The 22,244-nt window shown below is 64.4% G+C and overlaps 3 protein-coding genes across 5 annotated transcripts; 2 read left to right on the top strand and 1 right to left on the bottom strand.

Annotated features, from left to right (window-relative positions):
- The first annotated feature begins 699 nt into the window (after positions 1-699).
- Positions 700-13,201, top strand: DNMT1 (DNA methyltransferase 1). 3 transcript variants are annotated; one of them, XM_032204963.1, is made up of 34 exons: positions 700-735; positions 1,134-1,176; positions 1,703-1,765; positions 1,871-2,135; positions 2,393-2,465; positions 2,652-2,742; positions 2,865-2,905; positions 3,211-3,262; positions 3,573-3,656; positions 3,742-3,851; positions 3,961-4,079; positions 4,194-4,286; positions 4,797-4,948; positions 5,062-5,249; positions 5,520-5,709; positions 6,112-6,209; positions 6,341-6,488; positions 6,574-6,689; positions 6,823-7,024; positions 7,128-7,264; positions 7,364-7,537; positions 7,982-8,203; positions 8,825-9,017; positions 9,145-9,235; positions 9,837-9,971; positions 10,111-10,393; positions 10,480-10,621; positions 10,847-11,013; positions 11,096-11,273; positions 11,587-11,782; positions 12,404-12,567; positions 12,655-12,771; positions 12,853-12,943; positions 13,112-13,201. In XM_032204963.1, exons 1-34 carry the CDS (start codon positions 716-718, stop codon positions 13,156-13,158), a joined length of 4,485 nt encoding a protein of 1,494 aa, XP_032060854.1. In that variant the 5' UTR covers positions 700-715; the 3' UTR covers positions 13,159-13,201. The 3 variants fall into 3 exon arrangements, with proteins under 3 accessions (XP_032060854.1, XP_032060852.1, XP_032060851.1); XM_032204961.1 differs by having other exon boundaries at positions 1,658-1,765; positions 7,131-7,264; XM_032204960.1 differs by having other exon boundaries at positions 1,658-1,765.
- A 580-nt stretch (positions 13,202-13,781) lies between these two features.
- On the top strand, positions 13,782-16,389 carry EIF3G (eukaryotic translation initiation factor 3 subunit G). Its single transcript, XM_032204968.1, has 11 exons — positions 13,782-13,858; positions 14,096-14,145; positions 14,587-14,679; positions 14,773-14,861; positions 14,942-15,001; positions 15,177-15,281; positions 15,367-15,556; positions 15,666-15,773; positions 15,854-15,990; positions 16,093-16,199; positions 16,317-16,389. The coding sequence occupies exons 1-11, from the start codon at positions 13,839-13,841 to the stop codon at positions 16,330-16,332; spliced, it is 975 nt and encodes a 324-aa protein (XP_032060859.1). The 5' UTR covers positions 13,782-13,838; the 3' UTR covers positions 16,333-16,389.
- A 106-nt stretch (positions 16,390-16,495) lies between these two features.
- Positions 16,496-21,542, bottom strand: LOC116500060 (suppressor of SWI4 1 homolog). The gene is made up of 14 exons (XM_032204955.1): positions 21,516-21,542; positions 20,545-20,715; positions 20,347-20,448; positions 20,083-20,133; positions 19,837-20,007; positions 19,684-19,760; positions 19,478-19,585; positions 19,283-19,406; positions 19,104-19,182; positions 18,887-19,016; positions 18,644-18,801; positions 18,139-18,438; positions 17,892-17,946; positions 16,496-17,555 (listed from the first exon to the last, which is right to left on the bottom strand). Exons 1-14 carry the CDS (start codon positions 21,531-21,533, stop codon positions 16,496-16,498), a joined length of 2,604 nt encoding a protein of 867 aa, XP_032060846.1. The 5' UTR covers positions 21,534-21,542.
- Positions 21,543-22,244: the final 702 nt, after the last annotated feature.

Raw genomic sequence — 22,244 nt, 5'->3', positions numbered from 1 at the left:
CCCCACGGCCGGGCCCCACGTGGCGATGGGGGCGCCCGCCCGTGCCCCCACGTGGCTTGGTCCCCGCGCTGCCACCCGGGGCAGGAAGAAAGGTTTGTTGGGGTTAGTTTTGTTGTTTTTTATTTTTTGGGGGGGGGACAACACGCACACCACGCTCAACCCCATCCCCTCGTGGGGTGGCAGCGTGGCGGGGAGGGGGGGGCACCGAAATTCCTGCCTCAATTGCCCCCGGAGGGGGTGCTTGCGGAAGCGGGACGCCCGCCTTCCTCCGGGTGCCACGGCTTTGGCGCCCGCTCCCGCTCTCTTGCGGGGTGCGCGTGGATATTGGGGAGGGAGGCGGGGGGGGCTTCGTAATGCGCGTGCCCCCCCCCACACCCCCAAAAAATCCCCGCCAACCGTCTCGCCCCGTCCACGGGGAGGGCGCCCGGAGGGGCTGGCGCTTCCTGTGCCGCGCTCCCCGGCCGCTATTGTCCCTTCCGCTCTCCTCCCGGCATCCCCCCGGCCGGCGGCGAGGGGGGGGCCCCCAGCGTTCACCCCGTGTGTGTGTGTGTGTGTGCGTGCCCCTCCCCGTGTCCCGTGTCCCCCCCCCCCCACCCCAAAACCCACCCCTTTTCCCCACCACCACCCCAAACCGCCCCGCGAGTGCCGCTTCGCTCTCCGGTTCGGCCGCCGCTCTTCCGGGCACGCCGCATCCGGCTCCCCGCGTCCCGGCTGCATGGCCGGCCCCGGCTGCCGGTGAGGGACACGTCCTGCCCGGGGTTAGAGGGTCTTGGGGGGGCTGGGAACGCTTTTGGGGATCCCCAAAAGAAGGGGTCGGGGGGCGTCCCGGCGCCGCTTTGTGCGCCCGCGGGACGGCGACACGTGGCTGCTCCCCCGGCGTTTCGGCCGTGCCCCGTGCCCATCCTTGCGCTTTATTCCCCATCCCCGGCGCCGTTTCGGGGTGTAGATTTTGGGGTACGGCGCCGTTTTCTGCTCGTGCACGCAGCGGCGACCTTCCCTGGGGTGCGTGCGGTTTGGTGGTGGGGGGGGACACCCAGGCTCACGGACACACGCGAGTGATTTCGGGGCGCAGCCGCCCGGCGTTCCTCCCCGCCGCGGATTCCCCTTGACCCCCTGCCCCTCTCCTCTGGCAGGCTGCAAGCTTTGGAGCGGGATGAAGAGAGCCTGAGCGAGAAGGTGGGTGCCGGGTGCTGCCGCCGCCGGCGGGAAACGCCTTTCCGGGGCTCCCCCCCACACACACTCCCCCCCAAAAAAAAAAAAGCGCGCGCCCTCGGCTCAGCTCGCGGTCGGGCTCTCGGTGCCTCTTTGGCGCGCGGTGATTCATCGGCGTGGCACGGGAAGGGAGCGCTCGCGAGGCTCCGGTTCGGGGCTCACCCCGGGCAGGGCGGGATGGGGACGGGCAGGGCGGGCAGGCCAAGTGAGAGCCCGTCTCCCCTTGCTGGCCCAGCTTTTTCCCCGGACACGTGCCCTGCGGTGAGGTCGCGGTCCCGCTGCGGTCCGTATGTCCCCGCGTCCCCGTTGTCACGGAGCTCGCCATCATGTCATGTCAGGAGGTCCCCCGGCAGCTGGGTGAGCGGCGCCCGGGTTCGGAGCCGAGCCCCCGCGGGGAGGAAGCCGCGTCCGCCCCCGGCCCACGCTGTCCCCTCCGTCCCCGCAGGAGAGCGTGCAGGAGAAGCTCAGCCTCATCCAGGGCTTCTTGCAGGCGGATGTGCAGGACCAGCTGAGCGAGCTCGAAGCCAAACTGCGCTGCGAGGAGCTGTCGGAGGTGAGACCCAGCGCCCGGTTTCCTCGGAGGGGGGTGGAGAGCTCAGCTGCATTTTGCTCCTGCCCCGTTCAAACCCACGCTGATCCTCTTCCCCCTTCCCTGCAGGAGAGGTACCTGGCCAAGGTGAAAGCCCTGCTCCACCAAGAGCTCTCGGCGGAGAATGGGGACGCGGCGCCGCTGCTGCGGGCGTCCAACGGGTGCTCCAAGAACGGCGCCTACGGCAGCGACGAGGACTCGGAGCGGGCAGGGCCCGACGGGGAAGAGGACAGTGCGATGGAGATGGAGGAAGCGGCCGCCTCTTCCTCTTCCTCAACCCCCGTGCCGCGGGCCCGCAAGGCCAGGAGGAGCAGATCCAACGGGGAGAGCAAAAGTAACGGCTCCGCTCTCGCAGCCGCGTAAAAAGCAGCGGGGAATCGCCCGCCGCCATTCAACACGGAGCGGGAGCGCGGTGGTTCCCCGTGGGGTGGAAATCGGAGCCCCTCCGGATGGGGTTTTGGGGTCTCTTTGCCTTGCTGGGGGCTGGGGGGGGGCAGGGAGGGGGCTGTTGGCTGCCTGGGGGCTGGGGAAGGTGCAGGGCAGTGCGTCCCACGCCGCTAACGCCGCCGACCCTGGCTGTCATCCCAACAGGGTCTCCTGCCAGCTCCCGGGTCACCCGCAGCTCCGGCCGGCAGCCGAGCATCCTGAGCATGTTTTCCAAAGGGTCAGTACGCGGGGTGGGACCCCTGGCTCCTTCGGGGGGTCCCCGGGGAGCCTTCACCCTCCTCCCTCGCTCCCCAAACCCGCCGGCTTCCCGCGAGGAGCCGGAGCCCCTCGGCGCCCCCGAAGCGCTCGTTACGCCCGGCGTGGAACCCCCGGGGGCTGACCCCCCGGCGTTTGAAACCACCAGGTCCAACAAACGGAAATCGGAGGAGGTGAACGGGGAGGTGAAGCAGGAGGTGAGCGCGGAGAAGGAGGATGAGGAGGAGCTGGAGGAGAAGGTGCGTGGCGGTGCCGGCGGGGGGTGAGCTCGTGGCCGGGGTTGCTCGTGCGTCCGCGTTGTTCCCGAGGCCGCCGGGCGCTCCGTCCTCATCCTCGTACACCCCTTCGTTTCTCCCTCAAGGAACAAGACGAGAAGAGGATTAAAATCGAAACCAAAGAAGGGTGAGGAGCAGAGCCTGCCGTTCGAGCGTTTTCTGAGCGGACCCTGGGGACCCCGCAGCGTCGGTTCCGGCCCCCTTGGGGCTGCAGGGTCGGGGCCGTTCGGCCCCATCGGCACGGGGAGGAGCAGGGGGAAGCAGGGGGTTTTGGGGAGGAAGCAGGGGATTTCGGGGGGAAGCAGGGGATCTCGGGGGGAAGCAGGGGATCCAGCCTGCACCACGCTCGCGCCACCTTTAGGGGCCACTGGGGACATTTCTCCGCTCTGTGCCTTCATCCCCCTCCCCCTCTTTGTGTTTTCTCACTCCCAGGTCTGAGATAAAAGATGAAATTACTCAGGTTAAAACTACAACACCTGCTAAAGTAAGTCGCTTTCCCAGCCCGCACCCCGGCGTTTTTGGGGCTTTTTTATTCCTGCGGCTCTTCCACGTGGTGCCTGGGGTTCTCGGAGGGAAGGGGGAAGCCCTTTCCAAGCACGCACAGCTGCCCAAAAATAAAACCCCAGCGAGCTGGGGAGCAGCACGGCCCGCGAGAGCTGCCTTGGCTGCTTTCAAAGAGCCTGGATGCTTTGGGAACGAGAGCACGGGGCCGCTCGGGGAAAGGAGCTCGGAGCCCGAGGCTGGTGGAGGAGCGGGGAGAGAAGAGCTCACGCCGCCCCCCCCGTGTCTTGCAGACCACCCCTCCCAAGTGTGTCGACTGCAGACAGTACCTCGATGACCCTGACCTCAAATTCTTCCAAGGGGATCCCGACGATGCCGTAAGGAATCGGCCCTTTTTGGGGCACGGGGTGCTGCCGGGCGGGGAGCGCTCCTCCAACGCCCTCCTCTCTGTGTCTCGCCCAGCTGGAGGAGCCCGAAATGCTGACGGATGAGCGCTTGTCCCTCTTCGACGCGAACGAAGACGGCTTTGAAAGCTACGAGGACCTTCCCCAGCACAAAGTCACCTCTTTTAGGTGAGGTCTGGGGGGAGCAGGCTAGGAAAACCCCCCCCCGGATTCGCAAACCTGGTGGAAAAAAGAAACAAAACCAACACGAAACGCAACCTGCCTCCGTCCCCACCAGCGTCTACGACAAGCGAGGTCACCTGTGCCCCTTTGACACCGGCCTGATCGAGAGGAACATCGAGCTGTATTTCAGCGGAGCTGTGAAGCCCATTTACGACGACAACCCTTGCCTGGACGGTGAGCGTGGTGCGGAGGAGCCCGGGGGGTCTGCGGGGCCGGCGACCCCCCCCCCCCCCCGTTGGACTCAGCTCCTTGGGTTTTGGGCTGACGTCTGCGGCTTCTCTCTTGCAGGAGGGGTGAGAGCCAAGAAGCTGGGGCCCATAAATGCCTGGTGGATCACGGGCTTCGACGGCGGGGAGAAAGCCCTGATCGGCTTCACCACAGGTGGGCGAGCCAGGGCGGCGAGCTCGGCGCCTGTGTCGGTGTTTTAAAGTCCTTGCTTCAATCAGGGTCACTCCCGGAGAGGCTTTTCCATTTGTTCCTGGCCCTAACTAGGGGAAGAAGCTGAGTTTTTGGGGTTTGAAAGCGTTTCCCTTCCCGTTTCCTGCAAGGAGCAGGAACGGCACCCTTCCAGGAACCTGTTCTGTTCCAAACAGAGGTGGTGTCAGAGGAGGACGTAGCTCCCCTGGGCAGCAGCAAACGGAGTTTGCAGTGGCAAAGCAACCTGGGGTTGTCTTGGCTTTCTCCTGAGGTAGCAGCACGCCAAGAATAAAAGACAAGTCCCCGGGCAGGGTGCCACTACCACGTGTGCTGAGGTCCCTTGTAGCCGTGTGGACGGGCTGGCTTCCCCCCCCCCCCAAAAAAAAAAAAAACAAAACAAAACATCTCCTGCAGTCCTAGCTCGGTCCTGACCGCCCGGTTCCCCGGTTCTTTACCTCCCGCTCTCGGCCGCAGCCTTCGCCGACTACATCCTGATGGAGCCCAGCGAGGAGTACGCGCCCATCTTCGCCCTGATGCAGGAGAAGATCTACATGAGCAAGATCGTGGTGGAGTTCCTGCAGAACAACCGCGACGTCAGCTACGAGGATCTGCTCAACAAGATCGAGGTGAGCGGAGCGACCCCCAGGATTGCGCCGGGCCGCGGGGAGATTTGGGGACGGTGGAGGGGGTTTTGCTCCGCCCGTCCTCTTCCCCACCCCTAACCTGCCCGTCCTCGCAGACCACCGTGCCTCCCGCGGGGCTGAACTTCAACCGCTTCACAGAGGACTCGCTCCTGCGGCACGCTCAGTTCGTGGTGGAGCAGGTGGAAAGCTACGACGAAGCCGGGGACAGCGACGAGCCCCCCGTCCTCATCACGCCCTGCATGAGAGACCTGATCAAGCTGGCTGGGGTCACCCTGGGGAAGAGGTGAGCCCCCATCCTTCCCCTCACGGCCGTGGAAACCCGAAAGTTTGCTCCCCGTCGGCTTTGCGGATGGGATCCTCCCAGGATGAAGCCCGGTGCTTGCTCCCAGCTGGGAGAACTCGAGGGATTTAACCCGGGTGCTTTCATAGCAGCGGGAGATGGGTGCAGAAATCCTCCCAAAACTGGCCCAGAGGGAATCCCTTTGCTCCGTGGGTGCTGAGCGCGTGGCGGGGGTCCGAGGCGTTGGGCTCACGGCTCTCACCTTGCCCGCAGGCGAGCCGTCCGGCGGCAGGCCATCCGGCACCCCACCAAAATAGACAAGGACAAGGGCCCCACCAAGGCCACCACCACCAAGCTGGTGTACCTCATCTTCGACACCTTCTTCTCGGAGCAGATCGAGAAGGACGAGAAGGAGGACGACAAGGAGAACGCCATGAAGCGCCGGCGCTGCGGCGTCTGCGAGGTAACGGGCGCGTGGGGCCAGGCGAAACAGTGCCGTCCCCACCCCGAACGCCCCCCCAGCCCCATTTGGGGTTCCCGCATCACGAGTTCGCTGGGTCCCTCGGGACGGAGAAGCGCGGAGGGGTTTGGGTTGGAAAGATCCCTTCTGGCCAGGGACGGCTTCCAGTAGCTCAGGTTGCTCAAAGCCTCGTCCAACCCAATTCCAAACGCTTCCAACGCTGGGGCATCCGCAGCTTCTCCAGGCAAAAGCTGTTCCAGTGCCTCAGCACCCTGATGGTGAAGGATTTCTGCCTGAAATCCAAAGAGGAGCAGTTCCTGAGGCCGTCCCGTAGCCCCTGCCCCTCCTGCCTGCGGGGTCCCTGCTGCTCCTGCCCGTGCTCAAGCTGATTTCTCCCCGCCGCAGGTGTGCCAGCAGCCCGAGTGTGGCAAGTGCAAGGCTTGCCAGAACATGGTGAAGTTTGGGGGCAGCGGACGGAGCAAGCAGGCCTGTTTGCAGAGGAGGTGCGCCCCCACCGAGCCACCCTGGTGCCATTTGTCCCCCTCCGGAGAGAGGGGACGGGGTCTGCAAAGCGCCAGGTCCGTCCTGGTCCCCGCACAACGGGGCTGCAGCCACGGTCCTTTTGTGACCCCAGGTGCCCCAACCTGGCTGTCCGGGAAGCTGACGAGGATGAAGAAGTGGACGATAACATCCCCGAAATGCCGTCGCCCAAAAAGATGCTGCAGGGCAGGAAGAAGAAGCAGAACAAGAGCCGCATCTCCTGGGTGGGCGAGCCGGTCAAGGTGAGGCTGGGCGCACGGGGCCGCAGCGGGGCCGTGTCTCCCGTGGGGATTTAAAGCTCTCCCCGACCGTCCCGTGCCTCCTCAGAGCGATGGGAAGAAGGACTACTACCAGAGGGTGTGCATCGACTCGGAGACCCTGGAGGTGGGAGACTGCGTCTCCGTCAGCCCCGACGATCCCACCAAGCCCCTCTACCTCGCCAGGTCGGTCCCTGCACGTGGTTCTTGCCAATTAGGGAGCCCTAATTGCTCTCCTAATTGCTCTGGTGAGGCTCAGAGCAATGCAGCCCCTTCCTGGTGTCCCAGGAAGGGCATAACCCTGGCTCCTCGCCTGCAGGGTGACGGCCATGTGGGAGGACAGCAGCGGGCAGATGTTCCACGCGCACTGGTTCTGCCCGGGCTCGGACACCGTCCTGGGGGCCACCTCCGACCCCTTGGAGCTCTTCCTGGTGGACGAATGCGAGGACATGCAGCTGTCCTACATCCACGGCAAAGTCAACGTCATCTACAAGGCGCCCTCGGAGAACTGGTCCATGGAGGTGGGGGAGAGCCCCGCGAACTCCGGCTGGATTCGGCGCGCGGCGGCGCGCGGCGGCAGCGGAGAGGCGGCGGCGCCGCTCCCTGCCAACACCTCTCTCCCAGCAGGGCGGGCTGGACATGGAGATCAAGATGGTGGAGGACGACGGGAGGACGTACTTCTACCAGATGTGGTACGACCAGGAGTACGCCCGCTTCGAGTCGCCGCCCAAGACCGAGCCCACGGAAGACAACAAGTACAAGTGAGCCGCGAGCGGGGCGGCGCGGGGGAACCGCTCCTCGCCAGAGCCGCTGGAGCCTCCCCGCGGCCCCGTCACCGCTCTCCTGTCCCTGTCCCGCAGGTTCTGCATGAGCTGCACGCGTCTGGACGAGGTGAGGCACAAGGAGATACCCAAAGTGGCCGAGCCCCTGGAGGAAGGGGATGGGAAGATGTTCTACGCCCTGGCCACCAAGAACGGAGTGCAGTACAGGGTGGGAGACGGCGTCTACCTGCTGCCCGATGCCTTTTCCTTCAGGTTGGTGCTTGCAGGGGGCTGGAAGCACTTCTAGGGATGCCGTCCTGTCGATCCCACAAGCTATAAGCACCCGGCGCCCTGATTTCCGAGAGCTTTAACCCTGATTTCACCTCCCGTTATTGAACGGAGCGACTTCGCTCCGAGAGCCGGATCGTTTCCCTTCAAAAGAAAGAGCTTGGGTGGATGAAAGAGGGATCCAGACCCTGCCTGCTGCCCTGTAATTAGGGGAAGAGAAATAGCAAAGCCCTTTAGGAAGAGGGCTGCAGCGTGCAGGCACCTCGTGCGTGCCCTATTCCGGAGTGGCTCGGTGCCCGTGCAGCAGCGAGGGGGGCAGAAGAGGTGGAAGCAAGCAGGGAGGTGGAAGGAGGATGCTCCGGGCTGCGTTATTTTATTTGGGGTGCTGGAAAGGGGCTCCCCAACGTGTTTTCTCTCCCCGCTCCCCAGCATGAAACCCGCCAGCCCGGCCAAGCGCCCCAAGAAGGAGGCGGTGGACGAGGAGCTGCACCCGGAGCACTACCGCAAGTACTCGGAGTACATCAAGGGCAGCAACCTGGATGCCCCCGACCCTTACCGCGTGGGCCGCATCAAGGAGATCTTCTGCAACATCCGCAGCAACGGCAAGCCCAACGAGGCTGACATCAAGCTGCGCATCTTCAAGTTTTACAGGTGAGCGGGGCCGGGAGGTTCCCACCGGGGCTGCCCGGTGTTTCGGGTGCCGGGAAGAGCTCGGTGGCATCGGCACAAGGTCTCTGCGGAGCCCGCTGGTACTTCGGGCACCTCTGTAGGGCCTTGGGGAGCAGCGTGGGCACTGCCCGAAGGGGTTTGGGGCCGCTGGAGCCTCTGCTGCAGCGTGCTGTCAGCGCCGTCCCGGGGTGTGGGTGTTTACCCAAACATTTGCAGGCTCTTAGTCATCCCCCGTGCACCACGGGGAGATGTGTGCGAGGAGCCTTGGCAGCGGAGAGGAGCGTGCTAACGCTCAGGCCACGTGTTTGAGGCCTCGCTTCCAGATCTCTCCGTCTTTAAATTTGCTTCGCTGCGCGGCGCTGGCTTCCTCTCCTTCCCCCCAGCAAACCCCAAAAGGTCCTTTGGGTACAAAACGAGTCAGCCCTTCGGTGCTGCACCCAGCTCATGCTAGCAGACGTGCTGCGGGAGGAAATAAACCCGCTTCTCTCCGCGGAGATGGAGCCGTGCAGCAGTGGGGGGGGGGGGAGCACCACAACCTGGGCCGGACCGGGGGGTTAGGGTTTGCCCCCGAGCGTTTCCCCTAAGCAGGAGCTCTTTCTGCAGACCCGAGAACACGCACAAGTCCATGAAAGCCAGCTACCACGCAGACATCAACCTCCTGTACTGGAGCGACGAGGAGACGACCGTCGATTTCCGTGCTGTGCAGGGCCGCTGCACGGTGGTGTACGGCGAGGACCTGACCGAGAGCATCCAGGACTATTCCGCGGGCGGCCTCGACCGCTTCTACTTCTTAGAGGTGAGGGGCACGGCCCCAAGGGGACCTGAAAACACGCGCTGAGCTCTGCCAGCCCGCGCCTCGCATCTTGGCGAGGAAAGCTCGTTGTGTTCCAGCTTCCCCAACTCCTTCTCCCCCCCACCCCAAGGCTTACAACGCAAAAACCAAGAGCTTCGAAGATCCTCCCAACCACGCGCGGAGCTCCGGGAATAAAGGGAAGGGGAAAGGCAAAGGGAAAGGTGAGTGCCTAAGGGGGTGGGTGGCGGCGTGGGAAACCCGTTCGCGCCTGCCGTTGGGTGCTGCGGAGCCGAGATAAGATTTGCCACCAGCCAGATGTTGCTGGGCTCTTCTCCCGCTCCGGTGCTCTCACAGGATGCAGCTCTGCGGTCTGTGGCTCTGTTCTTAAGGGACAGCTGTGCAAGGACCTCACCTCTTTGAAATAAACCTCTCGGCAACGGCATCTGGCCCCTCTTGAAGTTTTTTTTTTTCCTTGCTGGCAGCCCTCTGCTGGGGCTGGCCGCTCTCTAGCGTAGGGTTTTGAACCCTGCCAAGGCGAGGAGCTGCTCCGCGAGCTCCTGCGGCTCTGGTCTGAGCCTGAAGCTGTCTGACTGCATCCACGGGCTGTTGGGTGGAAAGGGATCACGGGGGGGAAGAGGAGAGGCTTTCCTTCCAAGTGCAGGGGCGTATTCTGGCAGTGGCAGAAGAATTACGGGTAGAAAGGTGCTTTAAGCCGATGGTTTAGCTGCTGCTGCGGAGGAGGAGGGCAGAAAAATTCGCCTTGTAAGCTCTGAGCGGAGGAAATGACTTTGCCTTTTGATGTGAGCTGGGCTCTGCTTGCAGGCAAAGGCAAAGGGAAGTCGTCCGTCACCTGCGAGCAGAGCGAGCAGGAGCCTGCTGAGCTGAAGCTGCCCAAACTGCGGACCTTGGACGTGTTCTCTGGCTGCGGGGGGCTCTCCGAGGGCTTCCACCAGGCAGGTGAGCGGCAGAGGGGGGGGAAATCTCGCTGCTCGCTTCCTCCAGCCCTTATCTTAGGAGCCCCGAGCTGGATCGGGGAGCACGAAGCGGCGCTCTGCTCATCCGAGCAAGCCCAGGACGCTCTGCCTCGTCTCCCCAGGCGTGTCGGAGACGCTGTGGGCCATCGAGATGTGGGAGCCGGCCGCCCAGGCTTTCCGGCTGAACAACCCTGGCACCACCGTCTTCACGGAGGACTGCAACGTCCTGCTGAAGCTGGTCATGTCCGGCGAGAAAACCAACTCGCTGGGGCAGAAGCTGCCGCAGAAGGGGGACGTGGAGATGCTGTGCGGAGGCCCCCCGTGCCAGGGCTTCAGCGGCATGAATCGCTTCAACTCCCGCACCTACTCCAAGTTCAAGAACTCCCTGGTGGTCTCCTTCCTCAGGTAAGGAGGTGGCGGGGTGCGGGCACGTCCCCGGGAGCCTCGACCGCTGCTCCATCCTCGTTCGTGGTCCCTCTCCCTCCTGGCAGCTACTGCGACTACTACCGGCCGCGGTTCTTCCTGCTGGAGAACGTCAGGAACTTCGTGTCCTTCAAGCGCTCCATGGTGCTGAAGCTCACCCTGCGCTGCCTTGTCCGCATGGGTTACCAGTGCACCTTCGGGGTCCTGCAGGTGGGTTCGGGGCACGAGCACGGCACCCCGAGGCGGTTCACGAGAGCAAAACCCCTTTGACTCCAGCCTGGCTCTGCTCTGAACCGTCCCCTCCAAAGCGGTGCCGTTTGAGCTCTTTGGTTTCCTTCACTCCTCTGCTTTCGAGGGAGCTTCCCAGCTTTTTAGGGGGGAAACTAGACAGGGATTGCCAGACCCCGTTGCTCAGGAGGGTCCCTTCCTTCCCAGGCTGGCCAGTACGGCGTGGCCCAGACGCGGCGGAGAGCCATCGTCCTTGCTGCGGCTCCCGGTGAGAAGCTGCCCATGTTCCCCGAGCCCTTGCACGTGTTTGCGCCCCGTGCCTGCCAGCTGAGCGTGGTGGTGGACGACAAGAAGTTCGTCAGCAACATCACCCGGTGAGCCTTGGGAGCGCCGCGTGGCTCGTCGAGGGTTTAGCTCGTAGGGTTTAGCTGCTCACGGCTTGCCCCGTGCTCCCAGGACGTACTCCGGCCCCTTCCGCACCATCACGGTGCGGGACACCATGTCCGACCTGCCCGAAATCCGGAACGGTGCCTCTGCCCTGGAGATCTCCTACAACGGGGAGCCCCAGTCCTGGTTCCAGCGGCAGATCCGGGGCTCCCAGTACCAGCCCATCCTCAGGGATCACATCTGCAAGGTACGTGGCGGGGGGGGGTGACGCTGCGTTAGCACCCACCAGACCCAGAGATTAGGGCAGGGATGTTTTGTGGGTGCTGAGCAAACGTGGTGAGATCATCCCCGAGCAGTCCCTGTGTGTTTATCCCAAAACTTGGGGCAATTTGAGAGGCAAAGACGAGGCTGGTGGAGCTGCTGGGATCTCTCCCTCTCCCACAGTGATAGCAATGGGGCCGCAGACCTGGTGCTGGGCTGACCGGCGTCCCTCCGAGCCCCTTTGCCCTGCCACCGAGCGCTGGGGCGGTGGGAGGTGACAGCAGGCTTGGCGTTTGCAGGACATGAGCGCCTTGGTCGCGGCGCGGATGAGACACATCCCCCTGGCCCCCGGCTCCGACTGGCGCGACCTGCCCAACATCGAGGTGCGGCTGTCGGACGGCACGACCACGCGCAAGCTGCGGTACACGCACCACGAGAAGAAGAACGGCCGCAGCAGCTCAGGAGCGCTGCGGGGAGTCTGCTCCTGCGCAGAAGGTAGGCGTCAGCACCCCAGCCCGTGGACTGGGAGATTTCCTGCACCTTGTGTGGTGGGACGGGGTCAAATCCACTTCTAACCTTGCTAATTAGGGTTAGGTAATTCAGCCCAGCACCCCTTACGCCCATTCCTTCCCGCGGACATCGTCCTGGTGTCCTCATCCCCGCAGGACAAGCTGCTCCCTTCACCATTGACATAAACGCTTGCAAAACCAATTTTCCCTCTGCAGCTCAAACGTATAAAATAATATCTTCTACTCGCCCCGCTTCAGCTGATATTTGCTCTTTTAAACCTCCCGAGTGTGAATTTCCCAGCCTGCTCTATGAGCTTCATTCTTTAATTTCATCTGCTGTGGCTGGCAAAGTTATTTCATTTCCACGCTTTCCAGTGACACAGATGAGGCCGTGTTCCTCAAATGCTTTTTTATTATTGCTGGCATTTACGGAGCTGCCTCTGATGGGAGCCACTCGAGAGGCGATTCACAGCGAGCTGTGATCAAGTTTAATCGGGCTGGTGGCGCGCGCGGCCCCACAGGGTCAGTCTGGGGAGAGAGCAGCGGATTGATAGCTTTTGCTGCTTTTTTTTTTAATGTTTGGATAATTGCTTCCCGTCTCCCCCAGGGAAGCCCTGCGACCCCGCGGACCGGCAGTTCAACACCCTCATCCCCTGGTGCCTGCCCCACACCGGCAACCGGCACAACCACTGGGCCGGGCTCTACGGGCGGCTGGAGTGGGACGGCTTCTTCAGCACCACCGTCACCAACCCCGAACCCATGGGCAAGCAGGTGGGTGCCGCCGGATCTCTCCCCCCCAAAACGAAGGGTGTCCCCCCCCCTCTCTCTTTTCTTCAGCTGCTTCATTTGTCGCCGCAGGGCCGGGTTCTGCACCCCGAGCAGCACCGGGTAGTGAGCGTGAGGGAGTGCGCCCGCTCCCAGGGCTTCCCCGATACCTACCGGCTCTTCGGGAACATCCTCGACAAGCACAGACAGGTGAAGCGCGGCAGCTCGCGCGCAGCCCCGCGGCACCGCCGCTGCCGAGCCCGCGCCAACGTAACCCTACCTCTGTCGCAGGTCGGTAACGCAGTGCCTCCTCCTCTAGCCAAAGCCATCGGGCTGGAGATCAAATCGTGCGTGTTGGCGAAGCTGAGGGAAGACACCGCGGGTAGGTGCGGGGCCAGCGGTCCCTACACCTCACCAGAAGGGGCTCAGGGGATTGGGATTGGCGTTTCTGCTCCATTAAAGCAGGAGATGAGGGAGGTGGAGAATTAATGAGGGCAATAACGGGGGCTCGGGGAGCGCTGCCGCCATCGCCCCCCTCCTCTCCCCACAGCGCCCAGCGCCCCGGAGAAGATGGAAACGGTGGAACCGGCTGACTGACGCGCCTCCGGCACCAGGACTCCCAAACATGCACTGATTTATTTTATCCCCTTTTATTTTTTGGTTTTGTTTTGATTTTTTTTTTGGTTTGTTTTTTTTGTTTGTTTTTTTTTTTGGTTTGTTTTTAAAATTCTCGGTCCGTGGGACCTTCCCTGCGGCTGTGCTCGTGCCCACGTCTCTGCCCTCCGCCGCTGTCTGTGATGGTCGAACTCCACTACCGCCCCGGTTCCCCCCCCCGGTGCAGCCCCCCCGGCCCCGGCAGGGTGCCCATGGGGCCCCCAGCACCTCCGGCGGGACCCCCCCCAGGTCCCGGCCCTGCCCTGGCCCCCCTCCCTCCCCCCCCCACCCTCCCATCTCCCGTTTTTACGCCGCAATGTATTGAAAATAATCGGCCGCTTTGTACAAGTGGGAATTGATACTTTATGTAGTTTTTATATGTTGTAATATTTCTTCAAATAAATCTCTCCTATAAATTATAGCCCCCTCCCCCCACGCCTTTCTCAGGCTTCGGGGGGGCGCAGTAGGCCTCAATGCCCCCCCCCCCCCCGAGGGCCGTTGCTTAGCAACCGCTTCCCGGCATGCACCGCGCGGCCGGCTCCCGGCACCGGAAGTGAGGCCCGGCTGGCCGGAAGTGAAGCGCTTCCCTTCCGGTGGGGACGCGTGAGGGAGGCGGCGGGGCGATGCCGACGGGCGACTACGAGTGAGGGAGCGGGGCCGGGCCCGGGACGGCGGGAGGGGGCCTGAAGGGGGGGATCGGGGCTCGGGAAGCGGAATCGGGGGCCGGGGGAGGCAATCGGGGCCCGTGGGGGGGCATTGAAGGGAAGCGGCGGGGAGTCGGGGCCCAGGGACGGAGCCCGGGGTGGGGGGGGGGTTTGGGGGCCTCAAAATGGCGGAGGGGGGAGCGGGGCCGGCGCCTGACGCTGTGCTGTGTCCGCAGCTCGAAGCCCAGCTGGGCCGACCAGGTGGAAGAGGAGGGAGGAGAAGACGGTGAGTGATCGGGGGGGGGGGGGGGGCGGCTTCCCTGCCCTCCCCCCGCCGCCCCCCGGATTTTTTTTCTCAAAAAAAAGCTCAAATCCCCCTCAAATCCCCCGCAGGGCTCGGTTCGGGGCTCCAAACCTTGATTTCTAGGACAGAGAGGGAGCGGGCTGTGTGTGAGCCGTGACAGGGAGCGGCGCTCCTCTCACCACCCATATGTCGCCCATTTTAGGGGCGGAGGAAGCCTGATTGTTGCAATTTTAAAGCATTTCGGCTTTTTTTGTGCCAAGAAGAGAGCGTGGGGCTCCTCTCCTCCCTACTGGGAGAGGCTCTGCTTGCCACGATCCCATAAAACCAGCGACCAGACCCCACAAAAGCAGCAGGGTGCTTTCCCCCTTTGCTTTGCTCACTCCAAACCCTGGCAGCGATGATTTTCCACTTCTCTTCCTGCAGACAAATGCATCACCAGCGAGCTGCTGAAGGACATCCCCCTGACAGGGGTGCTCGGGGGGAGCCTGAGCGCTGAGGCCGAGCTGCTGAAGGGAGGTAAGAGCTGCCTAAAATCCCCGGGGGGGGAGGGCTCTTCCCCTGCCCTTAAACCCCCCCCGGGCAGCCCAGTCACTGCTCCCCACCCCGCAGGCCCGCTGCCCTCCCCGAAGGAGCTCATCAATGGCAACATCAAGACCATCACGGAGTACCGCGAGGAGGAGGATGGGAGGAAGGTGAAGGTGAGTGGGGCCTCTCCTTGCTGTCTCTCTCCCCCTTGTTGCTTTTGGGGACGTTAATTGTCTCTCTTACCCTTCCCCAGATCATCCGCACCTTCCGCATCGAAACCAGGAAGGCCTCCAAGGCGGTGGCACGTCGGAAGGTGAGAGTTTTTTGTGGTGAGGGTAGCAGCAGGATGGATTTTCTTCCGTAGAAAAAGGGAAAAGCAGAAGGCAGCGCTCCAGGAGCTGCTGCTTTTTACCCGGTCTGCGTTTGGAACGGTTTGGGAAGGGAGCGTGAGTGAGGAAAACTTCCCAATCTGCCTCGTTTTTCCCCAGAACTGGAAAAAATTTGGCAACTCGGAGTTCGACGCCCCCGGCCCGAACGTGGCCACCACCACCGTGAGCGACGACGTCTTCATGACGTTCATCACGAGCAAGGAGGTGAGGCTGGGGGACGAGGCGGGGGGACACCACGGGGAGCCCCTAAACGGCCCCAAAAGGTGCTGAGCCCTCTTCTTGCGCCCAGGACCTCAACTGCCAAGAGGAGGAGGACCCGATGAACAAGCTGAAGGGCCAGAAGATCGTCTCGTGCCGCATCTGCAAGGGCGACCACTGGACCACGCGCTGCCCCTACAAGGACACGCTGGGCCCCATGCAGAAGGAGCTGGCCGAGCAGCTGGGGCTGTCCACGGGCGAGAAGGAGAAGCTGCCCGGAGGTACGGCACCCCGAATCCTTCCTCTTGGGGCTCTCCCCTGCCCGAATTTTGGGGCGGTTGGGGTTTTATCAGGCCTCCTGTTGTTTTTTTGTTTTTTTTTTGCCCGCAGAGCCGGAGCCGGTGCAGGCTCAGCAGAGCAAGACGGGCAAGTACGTGCCGCCCAGCCTGAGGGACGGCGCCAGCCGCCGCGGGGAGTCCATGCAGCCCAACCGCAGGGGTAAGGCTCAGCCTCCTCGGCCTCCTGTCCCCCCCCCCGAGTGTCCCCTGCTCCCCCCTGAGCCTCCCCTGTCCCCCCAGCCGACGACAACGCCACCATCCGCGTCACCAACCTGTCCGAGGACACGCGTGAGACCGACCTGCAGGAGCTCTTCCGCCCCTTCGGCTCCATCTCCAGGATCTACCTGGCCAAGGACAAGGCCACGGGGCAGTCCAAGGTGGGGTCAGGAGGGATTTTTGGGGGGGCGCCACCTCCCTGTTCTTCCTCCACACCTCCTCTTCCTCCTCCTCACCCCTCTCCCTCGTTTTTTTTCCCCAAGGGTTTTGCCTTCATCAGCTTCCACCGCCGCGAGGACGCGGCCCGTGCCATCGCCGGGGTGTCTGGTTTCGGCTACGACCACCTGATCCTCAACGTGGAATGGGCCAAGTGAGTACGGGAGGGTGCTGGGGGGCACCCAAGGGTGCTGGGGGGGCACCTAGGGGTGCTGGGGGCTTGCCTCTGGCTGCTCCCATCCTCACCCCATCATTTTTTTTTCCTCCGCAGACCCTCCACCAACTGACCCCGCTGCCTCCCCTCTGCGCAGCAGGCCCCTCGAAATAAAAATACTACAGCACTACGCCGCCGCGTCCTCTCTTCCTACCTTCCTAAGCTTTTTAGCCTAAAAAAAACAAGCAATTTCACCCCAAAAATCGCACCACGACACAACGCTGACGTTTTAACCTTTACTCCCCCACCTCTCCGGGTGGAAAACGTTCACCCGGGGGCCTCGCGGCGCCCTGCGGCGGGGCCGTGTCCCCGTTCCGTGCTCCCGCCGCGCTCCGGGGCTGCAGCTCCAGGCTCTCCCCTTGCTCCTTGCAGCAGCAGCAGCAGCAGCGCACGCTGTCGGCCAGCGCGGCGTAGAGCAGCGGGTGCAGGCAGATGTTGAAGTTGACGAGGATTTTGCCGAGCTGGGCGGCGGCGTGGACGGCCCGCGAGACGCCGCAGTCCTCCAGGGCCGGCCTCAGGCGGCGCCTCCACAGGTTGAGGTTGCGGAAGACGTGGTAGGGCAGGTAGGAGAAGGCGTAAAGGGCCACGCTGGCCCCCACCAGCACCCCGATCCTGCGTTTTTCCAGCGGGCTGAGGTGCGGGTTGCGAAAAACCACGCGGGCCACGGCGCCGTAGCAGAAGGCGGTGAGCAGGAAGGGCAGCGCGCAGCCCAGCGTCGCCAGCAGCAGGCTGTAGGGGATGTAACGGGGCAGGCGCTCCCGCGCCGCGCTCCCCAAGCACTCCACCGTCCCCTCCTCCTCCTGCAGCTCCGAAAAAACAAAGGTGGGGGCCGAGAGCCCCGCGGCCAGCACCCAGACGGCCGCGCTCAGCGCTTGGGCGTGCCGGGAACGCAGCCGCCCGTGGAGCCGCAGCGGGTAAACGATGCCCAGGTAGCGGTTGAGGCTGATGCAGGCGACGAAGAAGGTGCTGCCGTAGAGGTTGCAGTTGAAGAGGAAACGTTCGAGCTTGCAGAGCGCGGCGCCGTAGCTCCAGCGTTTGGGAGGCCGGTAATAAGCCGCCAAGGCGGGCAGGGAGAGCGAGTAGAGGGCGCCGCTGACGGAGAGGTGGAAGGAATAAACCACGGGCGCCGGCCACGGGCGTTCGCGGGCCAAGCGGAACACGGCCAAGGCGTTGCCCAGCAGGGCCAGGGGGAATTGGGCCGCCAGCACCGGCCACAGCGCCTCCTGCGAGCGGCTGAAGTTGGCGCAGGGGCTGCCCGAGGTGGTGTTGGCCATGCCGGGGGTGGTTTTAGGGTCGCTGATTCAGCGTGGGGTGGTTGGAGGCGGATTGGGGAGGATTAGCGAGCCCCTTTGGGGTTTTTTGGGGGGTAGGATGCGTCCCTCTGTCCCGCTGAGCACCCCGAGGACTGTGCTTCGTCCCCTGCAGCCCCAAAACTCGTCCCACTCACCCCGTTGTGGCTCTGCGCCCGCTCCCAGTGCTCACCGTCCCCTCCGAGGTGGCAGCCGTGCTCTTCCTCACGCTGTCCCCGGTGCCCTCCGTGCTCCTCTTCCTCCCAGCACCCCACCCCGGGGCACCGAGGCTCAGGAAACGGGGCAGGGACGGGCGCTTCCCCTTCTCGAGCCACCACAAAACCGCAGCCGTGACGGCCCCGTCCCCTTCCCGCTGGCACAAGCGGGCAGCTCGAGCTCTGCCCAATTAAATCACGCCCCACCTTAATTAAATTAAGCTGACCCCGCGTTTTCGCTCCCCCCCCACGGCCAGCACAGCACCACGTGCTCGTTCCAAGCGTGTATTGAGCAGGAGCAGGGCCCCCCCCCTCGGTGCCCACTTCCTTCTCCCCCCACAGTCTCCACGCGTGGCAGGCGGCTGCAGCCTCAGCGCTTCCCCTTCTTGCCGTGCCCGGGCCGCCTGAAAATGATTTTTCCCCTGGCCAACAGCTTCCCTTGCCTCTTGGGGCCGTGCTTCTGTCCCTCCCGGGCCGGCCGCTCGCTTCCTCGTCCCGTTTTTCGCCCGGCTGCTCCTTGGGGCTTGGAGTCCGTCCGCGCCGGGCCCCTTTTTCGTGCCACCGGGCGAGGTTTTGGGGCTCCGGGCTGCTCCTGCTGGCTGCGCCGCCGGCGTTTCCGCGGCACGGCAGAGCCCGAGGGGCCTCGCGGCCTCTTGGCGCGGTTGGGAAAGAGATCTGGGCGGGCGGATGCCGAAAATAAAAACACAAAAAGGGGAAGTTTAGCGGGGCAGAGGGGTTGGCCGGGCGGCGTTGGCGCCGGAGGGAGGTGTCAGCGCGTTTACTTGCAACCGAGATCACGGCAAGCTCAGGGTTTTTCGCTTCATCAGCCACGCAGGGAGGAAAAAAAGAGAGGCTGAGCCTCAGCCCCTCGTGGACTCACCTTCGTCGGGCTCCTGGCCCAGCTCCTGCCGATAATATTCGGCGTCGCTCTCGTCCGACTGCCCGGCCGCATCCTGCTGCTCCGGCGCCCCGGGGTCCTCGGCGTCGCTGTCGCCGTCCTGCTGCCGTTTCCTCCGGATCCCCGCCAGGCTTTTCTCCCTGCCAAAGCGGTGTCGGTGCTCAACCAGCCTCCGATCCCGCTGCCTCCTCCTCCTCTCCTCCCTTCCCTGCCCTCCCGCCTCACCGGTGAGCCTCCCGCTGCTGCCGCTTGCGCTCCACGGCCGCCTCCTGCTGCTGCCGCCGCTCCGTCTTCAGCTTCAGCTTCGCCTCCTTCCTCGCCAGGATCTCCTGCACCTCCTCCTCCGTTTTGTGAACTGCCGGGGAGAAAACCGAGCTCCAGGCGCCGACCTCAACCCCCCCAACAGCGGAGGCTCAGCAGGGAGAAGCCCGGCGCCACTCACTGAAGCTGTGGAAGAGCACGTTGCCCTGCGCCAAGCCCTCCTCCACCTTCACGAGCTGCAGCGTCATGCGGGGCCCGATCTAGGCGAGGCGGGAGCAGAAAATCAGCTCAGCCCCGAGCTCCCCGGGACGATCGCGGCCTCCACGGCGCCGTCGGGAGGCCGGGGTCCTCCCCACGCACCTCGGTGAGGCGCACGGCGCTCTGCTGAGCCTTCATGTTGCCCCGGCCGGCGTAGGCTTGAGGCAGCTCCAGGGTGTTGTGGGTCCCGTCCTGCTCGGCCTCGCTCTCCGACAGGTTGATGTCTCTGCCCGGGAGGAAGAGGAGCGTTGGGGCCGGGAGGAAGGCGCCTCCGAGCCCTTCTGGCCCCGCACGCACTTCACCAGCAGCTCGCTGATGTCCTCCAAGCGGCTCATGTTGGGGAATTTCTCCTGCAGCAGCTTCTTCAGGCCCTTGCTCACGCCCACGGGCACCACCTTCACGCTGCTGCGGGGCGAGGAAGAGGAGGAGGAGGTGAGCAGGTCCAGGCAGCGAGGGAAAAGAGGGGGAAAAAAGGATTTCCAGGCACACAGCACCGTGCTTACTAGTGTCGGAAATCCAGGAGCTGCGTCTCGGCGTCGTAGCTGATGAGCAAACACCTCTTGATGTTGTTGAGGTTGACCTGCGGGCAGAGGAGGAGGAGTTTTAGGAGGAGAAACGAGCCCCGCGGGGGGATCCCGGAGTCGGACCCGCCTCACCTTGTGGACGTTGATGGAGGGAAACATGTTCTGGAACATGCTGGCCATCAGCTTGACGTGGATCTGCTGGAGGCCGAAGTTGCTGAGCACCAGCAGCGGGTGCTGGGTGAACTGCTGCTCGTGCATGCGGTGCCGTTTGAGGGACGAGACCACGTCCTTGATCAGCGAGTACTGCGGGGGCAACGGGGCGGTGAGGAGCTGCTCCACGACCCAACAGGGGTGGAATCAGCGCACGGGGACACCCACCTGCATCACTTTGAACGTCAGCGTCGGGCCCCCGGGCAGCCGAAACAGCTTCTGTGGGGAAAAAGGGAACGATGAGCAGGGGGGGAGGCGACTTTCAACCCCCCGGAGCGAGCACCGCAGCCGCATCAGTGCGTTTACTTTGCACAAAATCAGCGCCGAGGCTCAGCTGGAGTTTGTCATCAGCTGCAGCTGCCAGCAGAGGGATGAAATCCACCCCCAAAATCGTCCCCTCCCACCCCAAAAAACAGACCCGCAGCCACTCACGAAGTTGATGCTGGAGGTGGATTTGCTGAAGACCAAAAAATGCGTCACCCCCAGCGGCCCGGCCACGGCCACGAAATCTTTCATCGAGTTTTTTTTCCGCACCTGCAGCGGGGGGAAAGGGGCAAACCCTTGAAATCCTTCCCCCGGGAGGTTCCCGGTGAGCCCGGTCACCGGGGCAGGATCCGTCCCCGTGCTCACCTTGAGGGCCCGGGCGGTGTAAGGCTCCATCACCTTGCGCACGTCCAGGATGAGCTGGCGCACGTTCTTGCCCACGCGGCCGCGGTGGAAGACGAAGGAGTGGGGGACGGTGCCGAAGTCCTGCTGCGCCTGCTGCACCGCCGCCGCCCGCTCCTTCTTCTGGTTCTTGGTCTGTGGGGGCAACTGGTCAGGACCGGGAAGGGGCAGGAAAGGGGGTGCAGCCCTCCCCGGGACCCCCCAATCCATGCTGTGTTCCCCCCCCCGGGAAGGATGGAGCCTCGGTTCTGGGGGTGCTGTGCCCCGGGGGGTGCCTGGTTCTGGGTTTCCCGTTCTTTAAGGCATGGCCTTGCCCCTTCCCCATTTCGTGAAGCCCGTTCCTGGCCCGTTCCCTGAGTTCTGGTCCCGGTTCCTGCCCCGGTTCCCTGCTCCTGGCCCCTTCCCGTTCCCCCGGCCCTTTCCCCGTTCCCTGAAGCCCGGTCCCGGTCCCTTCCCTTACCCCACGGCCCCCATGACCCGCTCCTGGCCCTTTCCCTGCCCCCTTTCAGCCCATTTTGGGTCCCTTCACCCCATTCCAGCCCCTCCCCGCTCCCTGAAGCTGGCTCCCGGCCCCTTTTCCGTTCCCCAAGGCCCCTTTCCCGCTTCCCAGCCCCCGAGGCCGGCTCCCGGTTCCCTCCCCGCTTCCCCGAGGCCCGGTCCTTTCCCCGATCCTGCTCCCAGCCCCTCCCCGCTCCCCCAGACCCGTTCCCGGCCCCCTCTCCGCTTCCCCCAGCCCCAACCCCGACCCCCCCCGCTCCCCCCAGCCCCCCAGGCCCAGCGCCTCCCCGAGGCCTGGTCCCGGTCCCGGTGTCCCGAGCCCCTTCCCCGGTTCCCCCCGGCCCCGTGACCCCCAAATCCCGCTCCCGGTCCCGTTCCCGACCCCCTCCCCGGTTCCGTGCCCCCCATCCCGTTCCCGTTTCCCCCCCCCCCCCGACCTTGCTGGGCCTCCCCATCTCCCCGCCGCCTCCTCCGCCGCCGCCGCCACCATGCGGCCGCCGCCACTTCCGGTGCCACCCTTGAAGCGTTCCCCCGTTGCGTCACTTCCGGCCGGTCCCCCGCTCCGACGCGCCCCCGAGCCCGCTCCTCGCGTTCCGCCCCCCCTGTTGCCATGGTTACGCGGCCCCCCCCCCCCCCAACAATCCCCCCCGGAGGCCTCCGAGGCCCGGGGGTACCGGGGGGGGTTTCTCAGCCGGTCCCCGGCCCAGCTCCGAGCCCCCCCCCCGTGTAGCCGCCAGCACAAAGCTCAGTGCAGTGGGGGGGTGAAGTCACAGCTTTAATGGAGCCCCCCAATGTCCTCAGAGCCCCCCTGGGGGCTCCCCAATACCCCCAGAGCCAGCAACATCCTCAGCCCCCCCTCCTCAGAGCCACCTGAAGCCCCCCCAGGGCTTCCCAACAACCTCAGACCCCCCCTCAGGGCTCCCCAAAGCCCCCCCAGGGCTCCCCAATACCCTCAGAACCCCCCCAGATCTCCCCCTGACACTACTCCAAACACCCCAAAACCCCCAAAGCCCCCCCAGGGCTTCCCAACACCCTCAGAGCCCCCCTCAGGACTCCACAACATCCCCCAAGTCCCCCCAGGACTCCCCCAATGCCCCCAGAGCCCCTTCCCCACATCCTCAGAGCCCCCCCCAGGGGTCCCCAACACCCCCAGACACCCCCCAGAG

Source organism: Aythya fuligula, chromosome 30, assembly GCF_009819795.1.
Source record: "Aythya fuligula isolate bAytFul2 chromosome 30, bAytFul2.pri, whole genome shotgun sequence".
NCBI lineage: Eukaryota > Metazoa > Chordata > Aves > Anseriformes > Anatidae > Aythya > Aythya fuligula.
This window is presented reverse-complemented; position numbering and strand designations above follow the sequence as displayed.

Bases quoted from the DNA above. Each gene is read 5' to 3' on its own strand.
- DNMT1 (XM_032204960.1), top strand. From the start codon at position 716: ATGGCCGGCCCCGGCTGCCG. The intron at 11,783-12,403 runs GTAGGCGTCAGC...CGTCTCCCCCAG, and splicing joins AGTCTGCTCCTGCGCAGAAG to GGAAGCCCTGCGACCCCGCG. The intron at 12,568-12,654 runs GTGGGTGCCGCC...TTGTCGCCGCAG, and splicing joins CCGAACCCATGGGCAAGCAG to GGCCGGGTTCTGCACCCCGA.
- EIF3G (XM_032204968.1), top strand. From the start codon at position 13,839: ATGCCGACGGGCGACTACGA. The intron at 15,002-15,176 runs GTGAGAGTTTTT...GTTTTTCCCCAG, and splicing joins AGGCGGTGGCACGTCGGAAG to AACTGGAAAAAATTTGGCAA. The intron at 15,557-15,665 runs GTACGGCACCCC...TTTTGCCCGCAG, and splicing joins GAAGGAGAAGCTGCCCGGAG to AGCCGGAGCCGGTGCAGGCT.
- LOC116500060 (XM_032204955.1), bottom strand. The intron at 20,134-20,346 runs GTGAGTGGCTGC...TTTTCCCCACAG, and splicing joins CCACCTCCAGCATCAACTTC to AAGCTGTTTCGGCTGCCCGG. The intron at 17,556-17,891 runs GTTTTGTGGTGG...ACGCTGAATCAG, and splicing joins ACGGGGCCGTCACGGCTGCG to CGACCCTAAAACCACCCCCG.